At 42.6% G+C, this 16,067-nt stretch overlaps 1 protein-coding gene across 8 annotated transcripts in view; it reads left to right on the top strand.

The window, feature by feature from the left end:
• Positions 1-16,067, top strand: part of LOC128765662 (poly(rC)-binding protein 3) — a 58,258-nt gene that overhangs the window by 34,297 nt on the left and 7,894 nt on the right. For 4 of the 8 annotated variants that reach the window (XM_053876577.1, XM_053876583.1, XM_053876575.1 and 1 more), the window contains 11 exons: positions 1,076-1,233; positions 2,105-2,128; positions 2,216-2,248; positions 2,394-2,510; positions 2,769-2,900; positions 8,490-8,618; positions 10,510-10,584; positions 11,563-11,604; positions 12,285-12,363; positions 14,512-14,564; positions 15,345-15,514. In XM_053876577.1, coding sequence (XP_053732552.1) covers positions 1,159-1,233; positions 2,105-2,128; positions 2,216-2,248; positions 2,394-2,510; positions 2,769-2,900; positions 8,490-8,618; positions 10,510-10,584; positions 11,563-11,604; positions 12,285-12,363; positions 14,512-14,564; positions 15,345-15,514 — 929 coding nt within the window. In that variant the 5' untranslated portion in view covers positions 1,076-1,158. The remainder of the gene's footprint in view (positions 1-1,075; positions 1,234-2,104; positions 2,129-2,215; positions 2,249-2,393; positions 2,511-2,768; positions 2,901-8,489; positions 8,619-10,509; positions 10,585-11,562; positions 11,605-12,284; positions 12,364-14,511; positions 14,565-15,344; positions 15,515-16,067) is intronic. The other 4 variants (XM_053876584.1, XM_053876580.1, XM_053876576.1 and 1 more) reach the window with 2 other exon arrangements.

Below are 16,067 nucleotides of genomic sequence, written 5' to 3'. Positions count from 1 at the left end.
GGTCATGAAATGACACAACTATACTGGGAAGTTTTATCCAAACTATAAACATGTATAAATAAATGGTCAGCTGAAGCTAGCAGTGCCAGATTGACAAGATGAAGTGTGTTCTTAGGCGCACCAGTGACTCACCAGCCCACTCTACACAGCAGTGCACAGGTCCGTAGAAGTTTTTCATGCTCACGCAGCACATGACTTCCTCCTGTCTCGCGCTGTGGACTGATCGCTCAGCTCTTTCCTGCCCATGACATCAGCAGGCAAGCGCACCATCATAACAAAGCATCTTGTGTATTTTGGAGTGGAGAGACTCGCAGATCGGGTGAATGTGCTCAACTCACTGAATTGAACTGAACTCACTTTGAATCAGGTGGTGCTGATCTGGTCACATTTGACCCCCAGTTCAAGGTTTCCACTAGGATTTTTGGAAACGCGCTCCCATCCCCATTTAGTTATGTTTCTTTTTTGTTTTCTGTTTTAAAAAAAAGCACATAGAACCACCATCATCCGCTGCACTTTCATGTTTTTTTCCGCTTAGTGTGATGTTTCCACTTGGTTTTATCTCTATATCTATGGCTTCTCGATCAGTGCTGGGGCAGAATCTTTAGATCTTATTTCTGAAGGCAAGGCGGCTTATTTTGCACCACACGCATGAAACCCTGCAGTTTCTTTCTGATCTTTTGCTCTGTGTTGCACACGTGACAAGTAGCCATTTGAATCCCTGTGTGTTTCAGCTAATGATATGTGCGTCTCTGATCCTACTCTCTTCTTTATCAGTCGCAGCCAAGGCACAAACGCATCTTTTCAGCTGAGCATGGCTCCAGCAGACAGGAAGCAGAATACTGTGAGAAAATAAAAGCATCCAGTAACCTTTCAAAATAAAATTTGTTCCACATTCCATGGCAGAAACCTTTATAGAGGTAGGATCAACTGTATGAGCCATGTTTATCGCTGGTGTTCTCAGGGTCTTTTTAGTTGCTGCTCATCTTACAAAACAATGTGTCGCACAGCACGTCAAAAGCTAAAGAGCTAAGATTTTTGATGATAAATAAACAGCATGTGTGTGTGTTCTTGTCAGCAGGTGACGCTGGAGTACCATCGTGCATACACTCATTACACAAACATCCAACCCTGGACCCTGGACTGAATACATCACTGAGCATGGAGCCCACTAAGGTTCAGTCTGAGGGTGGCCTTAATGTCACCCTCACAATCCGTCTCCTCATGCACGGCAAAGTAAGTCAACCAGACTTTTTCTCATTTTCGGTGACAATCAGAATCCAAGCAGATTCAGTTTTGACTCAGGCGTCTGCTCTTGTAGAAGTACTGCTCGTCTGGCAAATAAACAAAAACTCACATAAAGCACTAGATCTTCTCAAATAGATTTTATTTCTCGATTTCTTGTCAATTGGTTACTTCATTCACATGTCATCTGTAACATAGTTGCCCAAAATAACTGGAATCCAACTGGAATCCAGTCAGACAAAAAGACTGGTATTTTTAAGTGAACAACCTGAAATTAATTATTATAAAACCGCTACACCAAAAGCATCCATATTTTTGCATGTTTTTCCAAGTGTCATGGCTACATGTAATCTACTTGCATCTCCACTGGATTAAAGAACTGCAGTTTTACTTTATAAACAAAGCTGCAGTATGTAACATTATTACAATTGATACATTATGATTATTATGATTATGATTATGATTATGATTATGATTATGATTATGATTGTGATTATTATTATTATTATTATTATTATTATTATTATTATTATTATTATTATGTGTTGTAAATTATTTTGAATGCAGTCTATTGTACATATTTTTATTGTGTTTTTCTTCCATTAAATACATTTCTTTATATTCATCATTTTTTTGGGTTGCTTTCTGATCATCTAACCTGTTTTCATATTGCAATTGATCTGTTCACTCAGAATGTGACTTTTTTTAACCACAAAATAAATAAATAAATAAAATAAAGATATAGATAAAACTATAAATTTAAATAAATAATAATCATATCTCACTGTTCATCTATAATTTGTAATTAATATACTTTGTGTTTCACAAGTAAACTAATTGGTTCCCTATTTTCTATTATTAGGAGGTCGGCAGTATAATTGGAAAGGTATGTTGTGTTTTTTATTACATTTGTATTTTTTCTGTTATTGTTTTATTTACTTTTCTTATCCACATTGTCCGTCTTTTTTTTTAGAAAGGAGAAACTGTGAAAAAGATGCGAGAAGAGGTTAGTGCAAAATGACTATATTTATTATTATTATTATTATTTCGAAAACAGTGTTAATGCCAAAAAATCGTAATAAAGTAGTAATAAGTAGTAATAAATCTGTCTTGCTAACTTCACGACCAACACTCACATGCTGTGTCCTCAGAGTGGCGCACGCATCAACATCTCGGAGGGCAACTGCCCGGAGCGGATCGTGACCATTACAGGACCCACAGACACCATCTTCAAGGCCTTTGCTATGATTGCCTACAAATTTGAAGAGGTATTGTTATTATTAAACACAATCATGTCAAGGACATGTCTATCTTCGTATGACAAGCCTCTCATGAGGTGTATTTCCAGAGGTCATACAACCTCTGAGCGTGTGTTCATGACAATGAATGATTTGTTTCTGACTGACATATGCAGGCAGCGATAACATAGTTCTATTGCCATGGTGACCATGTACACATACATCACCTTTATCACCGTATGTTTTTGTACCTCAGTCAATGAAACATACGTTCTTAATGTCATCCAGGATATCCTGAACTCCATGAGCAACAGCCCAGCCACCAGCAAACCTCCGGTCACCCTCAGACTGGTGGTACCGGCCAGTCAGTGCGGCTCCCTCATTGGAAAAGGCGGATCCAAGATCAAAGAAATCCGCGAGGTACGGACAAATCTTTTGTGGATTTAGAGGAGAGACACGAGCGCTTTAAGGAAACAGATTCCCTTCTCACAGAGCACCTCTGAAAACTGTTGTGAGTCATAAAAAATGAAAAACGAAATGGTTATGACCATATAAGTTAACATATCCTACGTGCTTCATCTCACATACAATAAGCCATAAAATAAGAAGTGAAGTAGTTCTCCTCCTGCCCTCAATTTTAAGCAAAAAACAAACATTTTCGATAAGCGCCTCAGTCGATCAACGCTTTTACTGCAAGCAGAATCTCACGACATAAGCTCAGACACCAGGAACCATGCAGGGACAATAATTCACACCATTGTTTGTGCTTGGATGCTGAACCTTTTGGTTTAATGACATTTTCTGCCTACGAGCTGAATGTCAGTAATGGGATTTTGATCCGAATGTTTCGGCATTTTTAGCTAATTTACTGAGAATGCACAAAAAGAAAATGCGACTTTGTGCCCGTTTTTGTTTATCATTTTGTGACGATTGAGAGGAGAGTGCGCCAATGAGATGATGTCATCTCTGCCAAGAAGCAAACAACACTCTTTGCTGATGTTTCTTTGACGTCTCCCAACCTGAATAGCATGAGGCTACACTCACTCATCCGCGTGCTTTTAGTTGTGAAGCCATTTTCTTTAGTTGTAAGTGCTCTGTAATAACAAAGCTGTTTCTGCTGCCACCACACGGATCCGCTGTTCCCCGACGATGCGGTTCAGCATTTATTACGAGTCAGACACATGGGACCGTGTCGGAGGACATGTGTTTTTAGCAGCTCTGTGGTCACCGGCTACCTGCTCCATCAACACCCCAGATCATTTTAACGTCTCACGCCTGTCTCCACAACGGTTCGCTACAGATCTGCGCAACATTTTTTGCGGAATATTTTGTGTTGGGTGTCACCGTCCTTTCCAGCGACTAGCCTCCTCAGTCAGCAGCTGAACATGCTCCAGCGAAGCTGTTTTGGGCCGAGGCGATTGAGGAGGACGACCATCACTTCTACAAACACAAGGTTCATCTTTTTGTGTTCCCAGAGGACAATGAGGAGACCACCTTCTCGGTTCAAGCATACACCAACGGGGCCCGCCAAGAGAGCGTACCCCATGGACGAGATGCTGAACCTGTTCCAAGCTACAATGAAGATTCTAGGAGTACCTCTCTCTGTTGTATAGTAACCTGGGAGGAGGACTTCTTGACTTTCATGTATGTCCTTGTCCATCAAGGTGCCCCCTAGAGGTTATGGAGCTTACTCCACCATTGCTGGTGTGGACTGCACCAATAGTCTCCCACTGCTGGGTGACAACTTGGGTTTATGTCTCTCGCCTTCCACCACCTTTTGGACAGGCTCTAAACAGCGCCTCCCCTACAAGAAAAACCAGACCACGGCTGTGTTTCTGGACAGGGCCTACGCATGTCCCATGCACGTTCAAGCCCTGGCCGATAATGGCTGCAGCGATGGATCCTCTTTGAAAGAGAGACGATGGAAGGTGAGGAGCTGCAACGTTCCCAAATCACTTGCGCTGCTTTTCAGAAGATGGCGCTGGCAGCTTCTGTGAATGGAGCAAGGATTTGCATGCTCTCGCAGATGGCGGCACAGCAAGACGGGGCTGAAGGAGTCGGAGAAGTAGAACCTGATTGGTGCTCCCATCACGGACGATTCGCTCAAAAATTTGGACAAGCTGGAGATGAAGAAGCCATCGGCCCAGCTGTCAGAGCACTTCAAACCCCCCTGCTTCTGCATCTTCTGGCCCGAGAGAACAGTTTGGTCGCAGGGTTGAAACCCCAACCAGTCCACCACATCCGCTAGTCTGCCCAAGAGGCAAAGTGCTGGTGCTCATTTTTTCAATGAAGCTTCTAAAATATATTTTCTGTCTCCTGTTCTTGTTCCTCGCTGCACTAAAATATGAACTTATGAACATCCCCACCTACACCGGACACTCTGCTCAGCTCTGAGCAAGCAGAACGCAACTGAACCAGTGGGAGAGGATGGAGCCGGCTGTCTGGTGCCAAGAGGTCATATGACCTGGATGATGCAGGACTGAAAACTAAGAAAATTAAACTAATATATCGCATGTCTTCATGTCATGTATTCACTTGTGCTCACTGATGTTCATTCCCCGACACTCTTCACACCTGATAATGCTAACAGGAAGTAACATGCAGCATCCGCCTCATCGAACCGTCAGTACGAAGCTGCTGATGGTGTTGCGATTGAGACCATGAAGCCGCAGTCAGACTCTAGACACTCACAGACGACAACATGTCTACACAACTGCTGCTGCTGCTGCTGCTGCTCATCTCTAGTATCCACGCTGAGGTCATCAGGAGGCCGGGGAGTTTTCATCGCTTCGACCTGGACGCCACAGCTGACTTCTGTTCGATCTGGAGGTGGACCACTGACGGCACGGAACTCCTGTGGAACTCTTCGGGCTCCTATTATGAGACAAACCCTCTGAATGTTTCCCACTCGGGTCCATACCACGAGCAGTGCTGGACTCAGGGCAAGCTGATGTCAGAGAAGACCACCATTCTTCTCGTCTGTGACGATCAGACGATGGTAGATCATGAGCCTTTGTACCCAAATTCTAGACAGACAGTGGAGCTGGTGTGTGACATCGTGGGACCAAACCAGAGAGTTCACTGGGCCTATTGGAGCTACTATGCATTGAGTGATGATTTAGTTTTGATCGACGATGGGACACGTTCCGTGTACAAACACCAGCTGGTGAGGAACAGATCTTCTCTTCAGCTCACCGTCGACAAACGTTCTGCTCGTGTCTCCTACTACTGTCTGGAGAAGGAGCAGCTCAGCTGTGAGCTCCACAGTCGCTTCTCTGTTTACGTACCGCCACAGTTTATCCTCCGCTTGGTGGGAGAGAGTCTGGAGCTGAACTGCTCAGACGGCAGCTTAAAACAAAAACACACGTGGTGGATGTTTAATTCACTGTCTGATGATCTGAGTCTGAACACCACTCTCATGCTTCCATCACTGACGTTGGCCCACTCCGGTGTATACGTCTGTGACCTAAGTGTTTCTGGTAGTGAAGATTACTTCCTGTACGTGTGTCCTGAGCCTGAGTCTCACGCTGTGGAGCTCTTCAGTGGTGGGGAGAAGCTTGCTCTTCACTGTGGTGACTGGCATCAGAGCGATGACGTCGACTGGTTCATGAGGTCCAACAGAACCGGCGGACGAGTCTTACGTGTACTGGACTATCAACGACTGCACAACATGTATCTCTCTAACAGGAGTCTGGTGATCACCAACGTCTCTCTGCTGGACTCTGGACAGTTCTGGTGTGTGGGGACGAGCCGTGATCACTGTGTGTTCAGAACTGAGACGCTGGTGATGTTCAGAGAGCTAGAGTTTGATCAGCAAGTGCTGAGGTCCGTGCTGCTCAGTGTCGTGATGCTGTGTGTTGTTGCTGTTTTGGCGGTGATGGTGTGGAGGAACAGGAGGAGAGAGCAGCTCTCAGCACCTGTGGAGGAGCTGGAGATGTCCCAGCTGCCTCCAGAGTCAGACGTGCAGGAAGATTCTGCGGTGTGAGTCGCAATGATGCATGTAAAAAAACTGCTGACCTTTGACCCCACAAAGAGTTCGCCCTTGTCTGGCTTCAATAAATGTACTAAACCAGGGGTCACCAACATGGTGCCCATAACCCTAACCAAGTAGCCCACACAGACCTAGGTAGTAGCCCAAGGGGTGTTAAAAAAGAATATATATATATATATATATATATATATATATATATATATATATATATACATATATCCGGTCACACAGTGCCAACATCAAGGCCAGTGAGGCCTTCTCTGGTGGCCTATCATAACCAGAAATCATGAGCGTATTTATGACAAAAGTCAATTTCATCTTGAATGTATTTTCCCAAAATATATTATATATGTATATAATAACCATATTCATGTCATAGTATATCCCGGTGTTGTTTTTCTAGGTTAGAGTTTTCATCCAATCAGAATTCACCCAGCTTGTGTCGCCAATCTGAGGCCTTCAGCAGCAACGGCGCAGGCGCAGGTGCCCTCAGAGTGAACGGACACTTATAGTTGATGGATGGTTGCGAAAACCAATCAGATCACGAGTTGGGGACAGTGAGGCCTTCTAGCTGCCCTGTGATTGGATACTCATACCGTCATTTGAGGACTAAAGACTCCTCTTTTCCCTCTCTGGGAACCGTGAGGCTTAAACATATTCAGATTTTTCTGGGCAAACAAGCGCCATGTTTGGTGACATTCCACTTCCAATCAGGCGGCCACCGCAGGCTTAGCGCTTGGTACGTTTGAGATATTTATTTTGTTCACCTTTAACATGTTAATAACGGGGCGCACTGGCACAGCTTTGTGATTCTACTCTGACATGTTTCTTGTGACGTCTTGTTGCAGTCTTTCTGTTACGAAACTGAGACTTTACAAAAGAGTGTACAACAGGGTTTCCACTAGTTTAACCTAGCCTCGCAGTGCGCCACGGCTTACATGAGAGTCACCACGCCATCAGAAAACTCATCTCTTTTTAATGATGAAATCCCATCAAACGTATTAAAACTAAGTGGAAACATCAGTGAGGTGGTCTTGAACGTGACGGTTTTCCCGTGTTATCCCAGGTGACCCCTGCTCTAAACTATGTCTCCTTTATTTTCCCAATTAATTTCCCAATAAATTGTTTTAAAAGAGTTTTTTCCAATATTGATTTCATTCCCACATATTCACTTATTTAATTGGAAAATCATGTAAAAAAAAACCCCATTTTACTGTGTTGATAATACTCCACATAAATGATGCATATGTATTTATTTAGAAGTTAAATTTTTGACCCAGCCCATATGGATCTATCTGTATTAGGGTTATGCAGCTGAAAGCATCAAATTCGCTTCGATTAAAATCCTGGATATATGTAGACTTTCTGACCGCATTGATTTGAATTTTCCTTTACCGCTAACAGCAGCAGTTCAACGGTCCGATTCAGCGCATTTAAAGTCTTACAGTCAAGACGGAGAGAGGACATCTGACGGTCGGTCAAAGTGACACTATAGCTACTGATATAAAGTCCATCTGGGTCGCAGGTGCAGCATTTTCGGAGAGGCGCTTGCCCCGACCTTGAATAGCAATGGCCGCACACTGCCATTTTTAATGTGGACTGTCTGCTCCTGTCACTCTCTCTGTGGAGCAGGTAAACAGCAGACATACACTGTGGGGCTACACACGTTTTCATTTCAATTCCACTCACACTGCGGAGCAACTGTCCAAAGTGAGCAATTAATGTGCTGCCACTATAGAGTCCAATCGTCAACCGCTCAGGTTGAATCACGACTTTCAGCGGTTCTGCTACGGTCATACAAATAAGGGTGACACTCATCGTGACCTGGAAAAAAAAAAAAAAAGTTGTGTTTGTGCCGCAAACTAAAAACTGAAATGAAAAGGTTTCTTTTTGAGGTGTATCCTCTCATTTAGGAAATTACAAGGAGATAAAGGTAACTGTCTTGTAAATACTGATCATCCATTCCGATGTCCATTCGTCCATTCACAAATTGGTCTCTAAAGTGTCATCTGCTTCAGTCCACAGGAGCTCAGGTCCAGGTGGCAGGTGACATGTTGCCCAACTCAACAGAACGTGCCGTGACAATCTCTGGGACCCCAGAAGCCATCATCCAGTGTGTCAAACAGATCTGTGTGGTCATGCTGGAGGTATAGTGTCATGTTTCACACCATATTGCATTGCCATGTTAGTTCAAATTCCAAGTATGATGTTGTGAAATTAAAAAAAAAACTGAGGTCGCCGCTGAGTGTGCATGTAAAGGTTTGTGAGCCACTCATAATAGCATACATGCTCTGGCAGTCAAACCCATGCGTTTGATGTGGCCTTTGATTTATATTGCCCATGACACAGTTTCATGGCAGTAGGCGCTGCACTGTCCAGAATTCAAGTCATATAACACACTGTATAATTCATGCTCTTCTGTTAGTGAGGTTAAATTTAGCGTTTTAGCGTTCTTGTCTCAGCCTTGACTACTATCAGCAAGCCACTTCATGCTGCCGCTACAATTAAGTGAAACAATAAAACTATTTCAAGGATTGCAGCAAAATATTGTCGAAGATGAATACGTTTTTTAATTATTATTTTTGTGAGATATTTTCAATTAGATATATTGCCAGCATTTTATTTTTATTAAATGATTATATATATATATATATATATATATATATATATATATATATATATATATATATATATATATATATATATATATATATATATATATATATTTGCAGTTTGCAGTTTGTTGTAGTCTTGTCTCTGTCAAGCGAGGGGCCAATTCACAAACTTTAGCTTGAGACAACTTTGAAATAAGGAACATTTGAAATGTTATTCTGAAAATCGACCTCATTCTATAACGTCTGTTTTTATCCAAAGTGACTGACAAAAGGTCAGCATCTGGCACACAAAGGGCTATGCCTAGGGGTCGGCAATGGTTGCAGTTGGGATTCAAACTAAAGGCAGGCTTCAATTCCAAACTGTTTCCTAAAACATTTAAATACAGCTGGGCTGTAAAAAATGTTCAATAATAATATGAAAGTGTTTTCGAGCGTTCACCAGAACACCTCCATTTTAATTAACATGAAAAATAATGTCATGATTTATAACTTTAAATCCTCCTCCGCAGAAGTCCAGTGTATAAAACATCATTTTTTTGACACAAGAGGCACACGGCAGTCGTGCCTTCGTGTTGTGTTTGAAGCACTGCTCGCCATACATCCAGAGAAAAACTCATTAAGCTGTCACCGCTGTCTCGCGCTGCCATGTTTTTCTGGGCATAACATGAAACGATAACAACATGAAACTCCCGCTGTCTGCAATATGAGGGGCTTCACACGCTTCCACTATTAATAGAGACCACGAATGACTTGATCTAGCATGTTACTGTTTAAAGGCTACAGGCTAATAATAGTGCGCTGTGGGAACACGACCTGTTATGTAGCCATGTAATACCAACAAAACCCTCGTGCTTAATGCATTTTTCGCCACCACCACAGATGTGTTTGGAGATAATATGATAAAGAAAAAGCTGCTCACTGTTCTCTGACTTACAATGAGAGGAAGTGACTACGGTCACAGATCCGAAAAAGCAAGAATGTGCACCGTCACTGAAGTACAGAAATAGTCCTTCTGGAGTGACAGACTGAATTACGAAGGTGTATCCACAAGGTTTAAAAAAATAAAATAAAATAAAGTCTGGTATCCATGTGATAAGGCTCGGGACGTGTGCATCGCTCTTTTGAAGCAGGTCCGATAATGAGCCGATAACTGGCAGCTATGGAAGAGTCCACAAACACTTCTGAGCCCAGTCGTGCTCTGAAAACAATCGTACAAAAATAAGTAATAACAGTGTGAAGATGATTTGAAATTGTTTATTTCCATGCACTGTTTGTAAATGGAAACGGTGTCTACATTTTTGATCCCGTATTGGAAGATACACTATTCTCACTTTCCTACCTCATGAGCGACTTATTTTTTTCCTAAAATGATCTGTGTCCGAGCCATAACTAACATCATCTCTTCAATCCCCTCTTTCTTCAGTCTCCACCAAAAGGTGCCACGATTCCTTACCGTCCAAAGCCCGCCTCCACACCTGTCATTTTTTCAGGTGGTCAGGTAAGGCAACACACTTCCTCTGATGGAACAGGTTTCACTTCAAGCCTCATAAACAACATGATCTCAGACTGATGTTTGTTGCTAGTTCAATTGTACCAAATCCACATCCTTTTCCACATCAAAACGAATAGTATTGACTTGACAAAGTCTTTCGGCTTCACTAAGTTCCATCTGCCATGAAAGATTTGTGTCATTTCTTCCCAGATATGTTTGAGAATAAGCAGCTTAGGAGCAAAAGCAATATTCTTATTATGAGTAATATGATAAACGACTAGCTTTTACCTTCAAGTTCAGAGGATTTTAATCCCCGATGGGCCCAGACTGCTTCATGTTGAATTCAGATTCCATTGGCGTATGATGGGAAGTCATAACAAAATAGTCAGTTATCAAGTCACGTGCATGGACAAGTCCTACTTCCACATGTTAGGGGCTATAGAGGAGGGGGAGCAACTGACATAACATGGGGATGTTGATCATCATTGTCAGATGGTCCTTTAAACATCATAAAAGTTCTCCTCTGGCAGTCATTGTTCTGTGAACTTTAGTGACAACAAATAAATACATAATAGTTAGCAGTGCTAGTACATGGGGATACTACTTTTTGTTCAGCCTTGGTTACCTCATTTTGGGTTTACATTTTGGTGCATCCCGAGTTAAAATGACTGGATGGTGTTTTCACAGGTTTCCGCAGGTGACGAAAATGTTTTCATCTAATAAAATGCTCCAACACGATCACGTCCTAGAGTTGTTTTGACAAACACATTTGGAAAGCTCTTGCTTACGAACAAGCTGTTCCACTTTGCATATCATTGTTTTCTGTTGGCATGCCTCAAATATGCTTTTTCCCTTAATAGGGATGTGAAGATTCTCTTCCTGCGAAGGCCAATTTTATACATCTCGTGGCGAATGCGTTGCCCCTGTGTCCCTTGTAGCAAGTCGTAAGCTCATACTGACCCCTGAATTTCCTTCTTATTCCAGGCTTACACAATTCAGGGACAATACGCCATCCCACACCCAGATGTAAGTTAAAACTCTTTGCCTTTCTTTTCTTTACGATGAAACATAGATATAAGAGCAGCATGTGAAGTGACTTTCTTCACCTGCAGCCCACACATTTCCGGTTTGATAGTGTAGAGCCCAGCCACCTACTGTATGTGAAAGGTGTTATACGGTCTCTGTGCAGCTAAGACCACAACATGCAGCTGGTGATGGTGTCTTGACCAAATGTGTTTAATCCAGAGGTCCACTTAGTTCGCCTGTGCATCAGTCGGAGCTACCTGTGAGCGTTCTTGGAAGTGAGGCAGTGACTCACTTCCTCAGGTTTGACACCTTTTGGTCCCATTAAAGAAAATGCCACTTAAGAAGAGGACGAGCCTTTTTCTTATCACCTGTGATTGAAATGGCACGCAGCAGGGGCAGGAAGTAGAAGCCCCTTGCTGCCCGCAGCAACCTATAAAGTCTCCGTTTGTGAGTCACGGTGAGGCAGTACAGGGGACGGCTATTTCAATGCTTGACTCATATACCAGTGCAGAAGACAGACAATCACCCTCCTTCATCGACCTTTCTTCATACATCTTTGTCCTCCAGCACCCTGTGTTTTGGTCCTCTTCTCCTCACCATCTCTTCACTCTGGTTTGATTTGGTTTCATTCTTGGTGTAACAGTAACCTCTTAGCTCTACTCTCCCTCCTAACCCTTCAGCAGTTGACCAAGCTCCACCAGTTGGCTATGCAGCAAACCCCCTTTACCCCTCTTGGACAGACCACCCCTGCTTTCCCTGGTACGTACCCAAAGACCCCGTAGTCACGTCCTTCTCTTTCCACCCAGAGAAACGTTCTTCTCTATCCTGACCTTCCACCTTTTTTCTGTTTGTGGGCAGCATGACTCGGCCCGTTTTTACAGCTTTATTTTCTTATGTATATATTTTCTCAAGTCTCTGTCTCAGTTTATATCACTCAGATTCAGATGAAACAACTGACAATCGACAAAATAAAAGCAGTACCAAGATCTGTCATGGAACGGTACACATCAGCAGGAGTGGAGATTATTTCCACTTGTACAACTTTGGTGACCTAGTCAGGACATGAGAATTTCCTAAAGTGTTTTTCAAGTTGCTCCGCCTCCTATAAGGGAACTGCTGCTACCACTGTTTATAAAGAGGGGAATCGTGTTTCATTCAATATAGCAAAGCAAAAGAAAGATCTGGTTTTGTACACACAGGATGAAAACACTGTATTTCTTTTTTTCCAATTATGTCTTGGTTGACTTAATGTCTGTGACCCTTTCAGCACAGTTAATAGCATCCTGTGTCCTGACACTCTTAACGCCTGACATTTACAAAAGCACAAGTCTCAGTAACAGTAATGGAGGGTCAAGTTTGGCCTCAGGATTTCAACAAACTCTTCAACAGTTTAACTTAACAGGTTCTGTCAAAATATTTCATGGTTATATGCTGCATTGAATGTGTACTTTTCAAGCACAGCCAGGGAGTCTCTCAGGTATGTTTTCGCCAGCCACGCTTGGTTTGTTTGTCTTGTCAAGAGCACTCTTTCTCTTTGGGATTGGGTAAAGATACGATGATCTAGAATTGGTAACATTTCAGTGCTTTCTGTTGTTCCATGTAGATTTAAGAAGGTTTAGAACAAAGGTGTGGCCCGCAGGCCACATACGGCCCTCGTAAGGTCAGATAGATATTGACACTATAAAACATGTTTTTTAGCTGAAATAGTGCCATTATATATTACTGTATATTTACATGTTCTTTCCATAGTTATGTTGCCAAAATTTCTAATATTTACAATTTATTTTTGTCAAACTTTAAATAACAGCAATACAATCAACACAAAACTCAATTTTTCCATCACAACCGTCGCAGTAGACAATGTGGCCCCTTGGGGAACTGCTCAGACAAGGCCAAGAGTCAGACAAAGTTTACTGTAGAAAACACAGCATATAATTGAAAGCCAGAATATTCAGTAAAATAAATGATTTTTAGCCGTGAACCAACGCAATTCTTGAAACATGGAAGTAGTTTTATCATTTTGACTGTATGTTGTGTTCACAAAATAATGAAAGAGAATGACACAGAGATGAAAGATTCATGTATCATCTATGCAGTTGTCACACATAAGCATCCAGTGCAGCAGTACACCATCAGATTTTCTCCATCTTGAAACTGTCGCCAACTGAGTGATGGGCTTGAAACAGGGACGTTATTTATAGAGCCCAATAGATGGCACTCTCTGCCATCTTTGCCTTTGAAAAACAATTTAAATGAAACCCCACACCATAACTAATAGCGGCCACTTCAGAGCTCTGAAATGGAAACTGTTTCATGAAGCCTCACCAGCCCACCACAGGTGGACTCTGCATTTGATCCGTCTGTTTTCGAGTGTACAAACTATTGACATGAAATGAACGTGAATAAATCTGTCAATCATCGACTCGAGCTGCCTCCTACTGTAAGTGTCCAAGTTGAGGAAAGTGGACTGCCCTCAATGCTTCTCCCAGTTTAGATCCTTTTTAGGAAAACCAGCACCACAGTAACTTATAGGACTGACTTTAATATGTTGTTTAAGTGTTTGAACTCTCTTTTCAGAACTCTCATTACATGTATGAAGTGGACAACATTGGAGACAAACACTCAAGATGTTTTTTTAGACGGCGAATTTTTGCACAAGTATGAATAGAAATATTGTGTAAAATGTAAACCAATAGCACAAATTTCATCCAGACCAATTGTGTCAATCATCACCTCACAGAAACAAAGTGTTGCCGATGTCTATACAGAGGGGGATTGTTGCATTTTTATTCAGTGTACTGATCCGATTTGAGTCTATGCACAATCCGATTGCACATTGTAATTGTTTCAGAACTGTTTCCACTAATTGTTCTATCACATTTCATCATTTAATTCACTCCTGTCCAGGTTTGGATGCCAGTCCTCCAGCCAGCACCCACGAGCTCACCATTCCGAATGATGTGAGAACAACTTTTGTCAGATTTTACACCGTCACTTGTGCAGCAACCTTTACATTGAGGTTCAGAGTCGACCAGACAACTGTCAATAGCAGTTGCAACTGTATAGCAATAGCAAATGTAAATAGCAGTGATGGGTAGATTTCATCAGACACTATTGAAGGGTAGATGAGGCTTCATGAAACAGTGTCCTGATTTTCAGAGGCCACCAGATGGTGCTGTCTGCTGTAAAATGTTTGGATATGAACAAGTAATTCAATGAAGCTTCACATCATTCCTAAACCAATTGCACCATTTAATGCCTCTGAAAATTAGAACCCTGCTTCATGAACCTTGCATGACTGTTTCATGACACCTCATCTACCCACCTCTAGTGAATAGCAAGTCAAAATAAGCCTAGACTGCTGAGCTCCTGTTTTGGGGTTTGGTGATAAGACTCAAAAGGAATGCCAAAGACGGTGCACTGGTGATGCCACGAACGACTGCCGACCACATATGAGTGACCAAGTCACTGGACACTGAGACCATAATGGGGAAAATCCTGAAAATTACCTCTGAACATTTTCTTAAACCAAAAGACTGAAATACAATTCCTCATTCCGGAAATTGCGGTGTCTGCAAATAACACAACCTTGTACTTGAGTTGGTTTGTCAAGGTCTCAGTCACCCTTTGGATAATCTCACCAGCAAGTCACCGCACCTCCATTGCTTTTGAGTCTCCGTTCTATTAATCTGGTGTCATTGACAGGGTCTCGTGTTTAACAGTCCTGCTCTGCTCCTCAGCTCATAGGCTGCATTATTGGGCGCCAGGGAACCAAAATAAATGAGATCCGACAGATGTCCGGAGCGCAAATCAAAATAGCCAACGCCATGGAGGGCTCGTCGGAGCGCCAGATCACCATCACGGGAACTCCTGCCAACATCAGCTTGGCCCAGTATCTCATCAACGCCAGGTAGAGGCAGTGTTTCCTAGAGTTCACTGGCAATGTCAGCAAGGCTGGTTCATTTGGGTGCAAGACACTGAGGAAATATTAAGGTTACGATGGATGTTGAATTTGAACAATGGCCGGAGGATTGAGCCACAAGTCGAACGCTAGTTAAAAGCTAACCACTTGAATTCTATTCTTATAGTAGTTCGCACAAAGTAGATGCCGATAATAAGATCTATTGAATGCACCCATGTTCTCAGTGAACCATTATTACTGGTGGAAAATCCCCTTCAGTAACTATATTATTGGCATTTACATGCGATGCCCTGACTTATTGTTATGTTGCTGGAGCGGGGCATAAAAGTACTACACTGGAACAGCACAGGGTGGAAGGGGACGAAGGACAATGTACACAGGGAGCAAAATCTCGAAACTCACAACATCAGGATCTGCATTGATAGAACTGAAGAACAGAGGGTGCACTGTTTGCGTGAGGGCCACTTGCTTGGTTACCCAGTGCAGTGGTCGGTACCAGTTCAATCTGACACCACAACCGGTGAAACAGCACCACCCCGCT

This window comes from Synchiropus splendidus, chromosome 10 (genome assembly GCF_027744825.2).
Source record: "Synchiropus splendidus isolate RoL2022-P1 chromosome 10, RoL_Sspl_1.0, whole genome shotgun sequence".
Classification (NCBI taxonomy): domain Eukaryota; kingdom Metazoa; phylum Chordata; class Actinopteri; order Syngnathiformes; family Callionymidae; genus Synchiropus; species Synchiropus splendidus.
The sequence above is the reverse complement of the archived record's forward strand: the minus strand, read 5'-3'. Positions and strand labels throughout refer to the sequence as shown.